At 40.0% G+C, this 10,837-nt stretch overlaps 1 protein-coding gene across 5 annotated transcripts in view; it reads left to right on the forward strand.

Moving 5' to 3' along the window:
* The window catches only part of NYAP2 (neuronal tyrosine-phosphorylated phosphoinositide-3-kinase adaptor 2), a 136,179-nt gene extending 125,981 nt beyond the window's left edge, over nt 1-10,198 (forward strand). For all 5 annotated transcript variants that reach the window (XM_033068174.2, XM_033068175.2, XM_033068170.2 and 2 more), the window contains one exon: nt 6,178-10,198. In XM_033068174.2, coding sequence (XP_032924065.1) covers nt 6,178-6,405 — 228 coding nt within the window. In that variant the 3' untranslated portion in view covers nt 6,406-10,198. The remainder of the gene's footprint in view (nt 1-6,177) is intronic.
* Nucleotides 10,199-10,837: the final 639 nt, after the last annotated feature.

Raw genomic sequence — 10,837 nt, forward strand, 5'->3', positions numbered from 1 at the left:
GGAAATACCTTACCTGGCCGGGGGGCTGGGAGCCATCTGAACCAGAGAAAGTGCCATCAAGAGTTTCAGTGGGAAGCAGAGGTTGGAAACTCCTGTCTGAGAACAGGCATGAGGGAGGGAGTGCCTTTTCCTCCCAGAGGATGGTAAGTGGCTTTCAGAAAGCCTTTCTTCTTCACTTACTGCAGCCTGCCAAAACAAACCAGCATGCTTGGCTCTGCTGAATGATGTGTAGCACTGCACACAGATTGCACTGTTAGAGGCCCCTTTGCTTACAGATCTGGGAAACATTTCTAATAATCTCCTCCTGGTGCCTTTCTTTATTTCACTGTATTTTGTGTTAGTTTAAGATCATTTTGTTATAGCCTCACTTCAGCTGTTGGGCTTTTATTTTATCTGTGTTATGCAGTTCAACAAAGAAAAGGGTATTTTTATATGGTAGCCATGATGTATGATGTCGTTTTCCCCATTCTTCAAGAGTCATCCCCTCTTCTCATCCAGCAGGAGAGGGAGATGCTCACTAGGGCCAGAAGCAAATAGCAACATCCTCAGCCCCATAACCTATGGAATTTCAGCACAATAAGTGGGAACATACCCTACTAAGAAAAAATTATGGAAACACAATTTTGGGGCTCTCCTATTGCCCAGAGTTTCTGATTTCACATCAAAGAAACCAACAGCATTAAAACAAGGCAAGCAAAGAATTTAACAGCCAAGATGTCATGAGGAGAAGCAGCTATAGTGAAAGATATTTTTTAGGTCATTAAAAGTATGAACTTAACACCACAAAAGAACACCCTGCTCACAGACATATCCAGAGCATGAAATATCATGTGGTCACTTCAAATGTTTGAAAGGCTTACCCAAAAATGAATGAAAATTGTCAACATTTTCAAACTTAGCAATTACTAATAGAGCTGTGTACAATAGTTTGGGTATTTCTTCTCCCATGTAGCATTTTTAGCAGCACATATTTTCACGGGCACTCATGTGAAAAATTATAGTGCACCTTCAATGACAGGATTCCTGAAACACTGCTTAGCACTGGGAATTAGCATGGCTTTATCCTCATACCACACTTCACCCCAGTGGCCTGACACTGGAGGAGCAGAATTGCTCCTGGCACTTGCCCTCCTCTTGTCTCCTGCCTGCCCAGTGTTCAGGGTTAAGGTTGCCTAGAGCTTGGCTTGAGACAAGGGGATATATGAGGGACTTCTGTAGCACAAAATGGCTTTTTACTAAGAAAAGAGTATTATCCATCCATGTATTTTTGTAGCTATTTATGTAACACATGAATAAGTAAAATTTTTCTCAGCTAACAAAAAGTCCCAGGCCTAGTGTTTCACTCTATATTTTTGGTTCTGCTCATTGATTTTTCTTTTCACAGCCATCATGTTTTTCATTTGAAAGTCTATGCTGCATGGGATCATTTTGTTTGTAACTTACAGATACCACAATGTCTTTTTTCAGTGTCATTCATGTGTTCAGCCTTGCATAGTCCTTCTTGGGACTTGTCCTGATGCAGTTTAACTGATATTGTCCAGTTCCTGAAGGGCCCAGGAATCTGACCTCACAGTGTGATATTCATCCACAAAAGGATACAAGATGTTTTCTACAGCAGGTGAACGCAACTAGCCTATGTGTAAAGTCGTATCCATCAGTAGCTGCTTAATTGTATCATTGGATAACACTTTATTATTTTTCTATCAGTACACATGACTCCCAAACCAAACTATCCTGCCTGGTTAAGAGCTAGAAAGAGCCATGTTAATTTACATTTCTGTTTGTTGCTTGAAACAGCCATCTTTTGAGCACTTTAGTGGATGTTCTGGTGCAGTGCCGTGGCACAGCGAGGGCCAGCAGTGTCCGGCAGGCAGTGGTGGGGTGCCCAGGGCGGGGCAGAGACAGGGCCAGGGCAACAGAAAACAGAAATAGTCCACTGTGACACCAGGGGCTTCCTGGCAGGGTGAGTCACTGTCTGTTCCCCAAAGCCTGTTCTGAGTTTTCCCTGGGATTGTGTGCTTTTCCCAGCAAATTCTGATGTGGCAGAGAGCTATGGCATGTACTGACCTCTGGCTTCAAGTCCTGGCCTCTAAGAGCGATTGAACTGGACACGTTCTGCCCATCAAACCTCTGCTCCAAGACAGTTCTGTGGTCTAGCTCAGGGCAATCTAATTTAAGCAATACATGTATTTGGAAACCATTGGGACTGCTAATTATCTTTCTGGAATAATATGAAATTTCAAACCGATGAGATAGGAGGTCAGGCCCACTGCTAATGTAGGCACACAAAAAAGTCCCATTTTTGCTTTGCAGAGAAGGGAACTACTTTGTCTAGCTTGTTCTTTGGCCTTCATAAAGCATTAAAACACCCACCAGAAAAGATCTATTTTTTACTTTGAAAGATTTTAATTTTGCATTGTTTTGAGGATGTGTAAAGTTATTTTATCTTAGTTGAAGATGGGTTTTTCTTCACTCTCTTGCATTGATTTAAAATAAAAATTTTATAGAAGGTATCTTATACCTTGATTAATCCAATGAGTAAAAAAATCCATCAAAATAAAAATTGATGTCAGCAATCAGCAAATTTTGTAATCCAAAGGATATTATGGGATATAGTACCTGATAGAAATCCTGGAGTCTCCAGGAGGTCCCTTCTTACTATCCTAACTTTAGTTTCTGGCTCTTTCTTCCCTCTTCAGTAAGAACAGGCTTTGGGCCAAGACTCTTTGGTCAGAACCAAGTTTTCCTCTCCTGTACTCTGTCTTGCTGGCTGTTACCTCCAGTGCTGATGCATTTTGTGCCTGTCTGTGTGCATCCACATCTGCAGCCAAGCTCTGACATGCTGCAGTGTGTGTACCATTCCTCAAGCACAATGGGATCTTTCCCAGGAGAGCTGGAGAGCTGTAAAATGTTTTGAATGCTCTACTTTTTTCCATAAATTAGATTGTAGCATCATTCTTTTTTTGTGCTTCTCACACAGAACAAATTCCTTGTTATGATGTAGCAGAGGTATTAACAACCTGGTGCATGACCAGAGGAGCAGGCTACAGCCAGAAAGGAGGGAGGATGAGAAAAAAATTAGTGCTGGAACTAAGTGTGAGTGCCATGAGTTCAGTCACTGGGAGGATGAGGCCTAAGACTGCAGTGTTAAACACATTAGCTTTAAACACCTCAGGAGCTCTACCGAAGTCATCAAGCATTTTTACAGCAATTAAACAGCTGGGTTGAGTCCTGGCCTGTGAGCCTCAGTGCCTGTCATTTGTCTAGGACACACTGAAAATTTAGTTAACATTGTGGGACTTCATATAATCAACATGCTTGTTGTCATTTCTGTAGTTCCTTGATATGCAGTGGGGATTTCCTCTCAGGTCTGTCCCGCAGCTTCCAGTGGCCATGAACCTTTGTTCCTAATACTTTCATTTTGTTGCACTTAAACACTAAACAACTGGGAAAAACTATCAAAGATATCCCTTTAGTATTTAGGCTTATTTTAATATTAAAGCTCTTTTTCCCCCAGGCCTTTCAACATTGTATGTGCTCACTTGGTGTATTTTAGCAAATGACTTTGCTCATCCCAGTTCTACATGTTTCCCCTGCACACACCATTACTGAATGGAGTTCCTGGAGAGGATTGTGCCAAGTGGACAGTACACCTACGAAGAAGCTGATAGGAAGGACTTAGCCATCAAGCAAAAATAGCGTTAAAAAAATCCCAAGTAGACTTGAAAATCTGTGTTTGGGAAAGTGGGAAAATTCAAATTCTTCACAGTAAATGATTCACTAACCATAACAAAATACAGTAGCCAGTATAAAAAAGGGATTTTGGAGCTGCCTACTCTCGGGTATATTTTAGGTGCTGTTTTGCAGGGGGTGGCAGAGTGTCTGTGTAAGTGATACTTTCTACTACTCCATTTCTATCTTTGGGAAGTTGCAGCTGGCATTTTAGAAATCAGCATGTCCAAATTCTGCTTCTTCCCCCTTGAATAGCTCCTGGACTGCAGGAGGTGGGTACCACAAGGCACGGTGTTGGCGCTGCACTGTGTGGCACGGTGGTGAGCGGGGTGGCTCACGGGGTGTGACACTCACACGGGGCTGCGTGCCGTGCTTGTGACACTTGGTGGCTGGAGCACACTGTGCTGTGGGGACTGGCACTGGCACAGCTCTGCCTGTGACGTGATGGGCTATAAAAGAGAAGGTGTTTCCCGGTGCCTACAAGAGGAAATCCATGCTCAAGTGCTGTTGTCGTCAAGCCCGGCACAGGAGCCGCTGTGCTGGTGAATATTTGTGTAATGAATTGTGTACAGACTGTGTCCCTGTCCTTCCACACGGAGGAGGACCCAGCTGAAGACACTGCTGTGTAAGTACTGACCCACCACTGGTGAGCAGAGTGGCAGGAAATCTGGGTCAGGCAGAGCCTCTCCAAAGATCTGTGGAGTGGAGCTGAGGGGTGGGAGGGGAGCATCTCCAATTCAGACAGGGCATTTCGGACCAAGCTTGGGCACCCAAAGAAAGTCTCATGGCCCTGGCAGACACTGTGCCTCATGCCCACCTACACCACAGTAAACATTAGATCATGCCTGAAATTAAAAATATGTATTCAATTTAAAGAGCAGGCACAGCAGAATTCCTGAAGAAATGGCTCAGCCATTCAGGAGGATGCATTGCAGATAAGTTACGTGTGCAATTCAAAATTCTTAAGAACATTGAAGAACAAAATCCGTATTATGGTTTTAACTTGTTTTACTCAGAGTACTATCTAGTGTATAAGGTAAGCATGGTCTTGTGATAAAATTCTTTCATCCTGTTTTGCCCCTTTTTTTTTTACAAAAGATACTGACATTTCTATATTCTATTAATTTTTCTGTTTGAGTACATATTTTTTATTACTTTTTCTGGCAGGTTTTTTAAGATTTATTCCTTTTGTTTTGTTTTCTGCTAAGGATCTGAACATCTGCTTAATCTATTATCAATAAATGCTAAATATGCTTCAAGCTGAACATGAAAACTACTGAGATCCAAGGAAGTTTCTATAGGGAATTCTAGGCAAACCAGGCCTCAGGTCTAGGGACTTGGTGTATGCCCATGTTTGGCATTCTCAGACTTGTGAATGAAAGCATATGCATTATTAAATGCATGCAAATACCCTTAATAATAAAGATACATTTCCTTCATGAACCACAAACTCTGCCAAAGTATTGCTGTACATGTTCATTTTCATGACAAGTGCAGAGATATACCTGGACAGTATCATGTGTTTACTTACACGCAAATCCTTAACTCTTGGGAAATAAATGTGGGGACACTAGAGACATCACTTCAAATTTGCAAAGTGTTGAGAGGAAGTTGTCTCAGCTGCAGGTATACAGTGATATCCAAAACCAATGAGCCCTTTCAGAAGAGTTTACTATTAGTGATTTCTGTTCCAGTCTAAAGCTTCTGAAGACACATTTTCAATTGTGAACTCCCCACTGAACTCGAATGAAGTCACATTCTCAGCTTCAGAGGGGCTGTGACATGTACTTACAGCTAAACATATGCTAACCTCCCCTTTTGGATCACGATCACATTCTCCAGTATTCCACATGCATGAAAACATGGAGTTTCTTAAGTCTTCCAGTTAATGAAATATCACAGAGTAGGAAAGGTTAATCCATATAATTCTCATGGTGTTCATTAAATCATTTTAACAAAATTTAACAGTTATATTTAGCTTGATACTCAGAAATGTTAACACCCTGCTTTTAATGTGACAGATTGGATTTGGAAAGCAGTATAAAACATGGGTTTCAGTGTGCAGAATTTTTTATTTCCACAACTTAAGGATGTTGTTAAGATCCATGTGCCTTTTTAAGATCTATTCTATCATTTAAAATCCAACCAGTGCTACATAGCCAAAATCATTTATCTTTATTAGATTTTAGTGCTCTGGAGAAGTTAAAACTGGGATCTTCTACTACCCTTTTTTTCCTTAAAGAAATAGTTAGACGTAAAGACTAACTCTGTTTCTGTTGTTGGCATAGACATTTTTATTCATAAAATTAGAGTGTTTCAAATAAGAGTAAGCTAACTTTGCAAAGAAAAAGCATATTTAATCTATGACCAAGACAGTTATTTGTGTGTTTTTTCCCTTTTTTTTTTCCTCCTCCCCTTCTTTTCTTCATCCACCTCCTCCAATAGGTGACATGCATGCAGTGGTTGCAAGGGGACCATACAATGCTGGACATGATTGAAAAAAAGCGTTGCCTCTGCAAAGAGATCAAAGCTCGACAGAAATCAGAGAAAGGACTCTGCAAACAGGACAGCATGCCTATTTTGCCGAGTTGGAAAAAGAATGCCGGGACCAAGAAGTACAGCCCTCCTCCTTATTCCAAACAGCAGACTGTTTTCTGGGACACTGCAATTTGACAGGCCTGTGGAGGATGCCCTCTCCACTGTGTGGCACCAAGCACAGGTAGCCTGCTTTCTTTAAAAGGCAAAGGCTCTAACCTAAGACTTACCTACAGGTGGTGAACTTCCTAGGAAAAAACACACCTGTACAGTGCTCACCTGTCAATCGAGAGAGAGATTTAAGTTTCCGACTGGATTAAGGCGTTCATATTTATCCAGGATTTTTTTGGATCCAGAAGATATCAAAATGTAAATATTTCACCAATATATTGAAAACACCCAAACTAATACACTGTTTAAATATATAAATATATATATATATATAAAAATTCAAAAATTTATGGAGAATTTTACTATATAAGGTTACTGTTATACTGTTTTATTACCTATTTTCTATGTTCTATTCTACTGTTCACCCCCACTCCTGCTGCCACTCTTTTATTTCTCTCACCTGCCTAGATGTGGCCTCTGTACAAAAGCATGTGGTTGTACGTGTTGTTGGAGAGGACAATGTACAAAACAACTCAGTGCTAGGGCTGTAGAAGATAACTAGAGTCATACTTGTTAGATGTCCTTAGCTTGGGGGGTGGGATGGACAAAGGGGAGAGTTCTGGTGGGAAACAGAAAACCTGCAAACACTGAATATACAACTGCTAAGTGCAGGTACCCAAGTTGCAGTTAAAATATTAATTGTTCTGTACCTGTTTTCCCAAAATGGTAACCAGATAAATTGTCCTGGGTTTTATATAAACCAGTTACTAAAATGATTTGGCCAAGGAACTAAATTTTCTGCAGCAAAGCCTGCAACAGAATCTCTTCCTTGATGACGTTCTGTTGTTTAGCAGAGACCATGGTTCACTGTGACTAAGCATTGTGCAGCCCTTGGCGGAGAGAGCCGGTCGCTCGGCGGGTTGAGGCAGTGCCACTGCAGCCGCCATCCCTGTCCACATTTACCAACAGTCCAGAAAATAAAGGTGACAAAATATGTTTACATGTTTATTATTTTAAATCCAGCAGCACATCCTTCCTTATGCCGTGTCAGATTTCCACGTGTTGTTTCTGTGGGCTGGATTTCAGACCCCTTGAAAGGCTGTTGGGAAATCCCTCTTGATTTCATGCGGTTTTGAAGCAGAAGCCCGCGTATTGTGTTCTCCCGGCTATGCCATTTCATCTTCCTGGCTGCTTCTGGAATTGGCTCGCAATCCTGTATTGTATTACACCCATTTTAACAGAATATTATGTCATGACCAAAGAATTATGACCTCCTGGTTTTAACGGGAGAAAGAGATGGCTTATACTGATTATGAGGGTGAAATCTGTACGGTGAAATATCTTCCAAAAGGATCTGTTGAGGATGAGGGAAAACTGTACTGTGGTGGAGTAGGGAGAAAAAAAGATCTATGGCATATATTTTGTATATTAAAATTTCTATCTATGTGTCTGAAGTTTGGTAGTACAAAATTCCCTCTTTAAAACAATCATTTTAATGTTATATTCACCAAGAAGAAAAGGTGTATTGTTTGAAACTTCTTGTTATATTGGCTTTTCTTTTAAATTATATTGACAGCATTGCCACAGCTGTAATTGCTGATCAAAAAAGACCAAAAATAACAAATTTTAGAAGGTTTTTGTAATCTATATTGCTAAAGTTTGAGTTTCAGTAACGTTTTATCAGTAGTAGTTTCCTTTCAGCCTCTGAAATAAAGTTTTTAAATATTTTATAACTAATTAACTAATGTATATTTTGATGTCCAAGCTGAGATTTCTGTAAAAGATGAAGTGTGTGTTTATATGTGTGTATGTATATTAGCATTATTGTATATGTATATATGCATATGTGTACACACATATACATGTGTATATGCATGTATCTATATATACCCATAGATGTGTGCATACATATATCCACATACGTTAAACATTGGTGTGTTATGAATATCAAAGGATGGAATAGGTACAGAGTGGAAATGCAGATTTGAAGACACCCTCACTGCCAAAACGACAGAAGACATGAAAAAACCCAGAGGCTGTGAGGGAATCTTTGAACACGTTATATCCAAAATACACCATCTGTCTATTTTGCTATTCTCTGTTTTATAAAGAAAGAAAATGGCAGAAGAACAACTCCAGAGATCTCACAAAGTTCCAGAGTCTGCTGGAGAGGAGACAACTTGTTGGTCATGAGAAATCTGTTGAGATAACAGGTTCATTATTCAGCAAGTGTTCATGCTTTGTCTTCCTTGTAATGTGGCAAGAGAAGAATTTTCCATGTCCATGTGTGAATACTTAGCTCAGCCCTTTCCCCCATCTGCACAAAGTCACTGGTGACAAAACAAGCCAGCATTCAGCCAGCTCTGCCAGTCCTTGTCCTCACTGGTTTTCTCCTGGAGCGGCTCCTTTGAAGCCTCGCTGCCCGCGCAGACCCCGGGCACACCCGCTGGGGGAAGGCAGTGCCAGTGTGAACAGTTCCGTCCTTGGTAGTGTTTGTTCATATCGTGTCCTTTCCATATCGAGACGTAATAGGAATAATGATCAGGGAATTGAAGCACTCTTGTCCTAAGCAGACTTGCTTGTACACTTAGCCCACTGCAAACTCCTTGTTTTGCTTTTATTGCTCACTGCTGTTTATGTTGTCCTTCCTAAATAACTGCCCACGTGCTTCCAGACCTCCATTGTATCCCATGGAAACAATGGCTTTTTGTTTTAAAGTGCAACAACATGAAAAAAAAAATACAATTTAGCACTTACCTTTAAGCACTTTAGAAATGTGAAGTAAAGCTCATGCTTGCGAGAGCCGTTTTACTGAGGAGGGACGTGAGGCTCAGGAGGAGAAGTTTCCAAAGGTCAGGGACAGAGCCAGAGCAGGACACAGCCACTGCCCTGTCCCGTGACTGCTGGCCCACCCCATGGCTCGGGTAAAAGGCGCATCGTCCTGCCGAGAGCTGCCATCACAACGCTGTCAAACATTTCCTACATCCCCTCTTGTCTCAGCAGCTTCTGTGTCACAGGGTGAATGACAGTGCTTAGTTACACACGGTCATTAAAGCTGTAGTCTGTATAAATACGCAATCTGTATATATATACAGATCACATATATACACACACTTATGGAGACTGTATATATGAAATTGTTTGGTATGCACTTATTTTGCTTTAAACTCCTGAAGTTAAACATTATAGTGTAGCAATTTGTGTAAGGTGCACTGTGATTTCAAGAAAGCACAGTAAAGTCACAGGTCTTGTTATTCTTGCACTAAAAATGTGTTTACGTATATTAGCCAATGTATGTCTACTTTATCGCTCCTTTTGACAAATTAAAGCAAATGGTATAAAATAGTATGGGGTTTTTTGGTTTGGGTTGTTTATTTTTAAGTGGACAATGGCACTATGTTTTTAAATGACAGGGTTTTTAAATAAAATTAAATCATTCTGTGTTCATTCCAATGTAATACATTTACCAATATCTTGAAACTGAATGTCATGTTGCTTTTTTTTATATTTCATTAGAAATTGTCAGGTATGTGCCTGAGATTGTGTAGGACTAAGGAGTAGCTAGAGGCTAACTGTAATCATATATTATTAGCCGTTTCTATATACACAGTATAAATACATATTAATTTTCTTTTCATTTTTGTACTTGATTTTTTTAGGTAAGATGTAATTAAATGTACTTTGATACTTCTGAAGTAATAAGATGTTGTTTGAAGATCAACTCTGCTTTCTTTAGTGCATTGACAATATTTTACAATAATTTAGTGCTTATTTATTTGTGCTCCGGTGTAATTATAATAAAAAGCAATAGTTTAAAATATTTGGCTATTCTTTTTCATTTGATAGTTTAAGTTTAGAGACAGGTTTCTCACTAGGATTACCCAGAGATGCCTGGGAAGAAAAGTCAAGTCATAGATGTATATTTATAGCATTCCCTAGGCACATTTTTAATCATACCATTTGTTGGAGGAAATGAATTAATTGCTTTAATAGGTTAGTATTTGCAAGTCATGCCTCGTTGCATCTAATGCCATGAGTGCCATCCTCAACTAAATCCTTAGGATAAGTTTTCTCTGAAGAGCAGATAAATTTTTGCCTAATCACCTTTCACAGTTTGGGATGGCAGATGCTCACTTCAAAGACCTCCATTTGCAGAATATCCCCAAATAGGAGAGGGACCCATCACACTCTCCATAAAGCTCTCAAAAATCTGCTCAAAAGTAAGCAAAATCTTCCTATTTCCAGACTAAACTTTTAGTCCCATTAGGATGTAAAACCCAGCCCTTGCAGAGGAAGTCCACAGCATTTTTAAGAAGACATCCCCCCTAATAATTTCAAGAAAGCATTTTGTAATTTAAAAATGTTTCCAAGTACATGTAGTTAATAAAGAACCCAGTAAGAAATAGTAATGCTCTTGATGTGGCACTGAGACCATACTTTTCTCCTTTCATCAAATAAA

This window comes from Catharus ustulatus, chromosome 10 (assembly GCF_009819885.2).
Source record: "Catharus ustulatus isolate bCatUst1 chromosome 10, bCatUst1.pri.v2, whole genome shotgun sequence".
Classification (NCBI taxonomy): domain Eukaryota; kingdom Metazoa; phylum Chordata; class Aves; order Passeriformes; family Turdidae; genus Catharus; species Catharus ustulatus.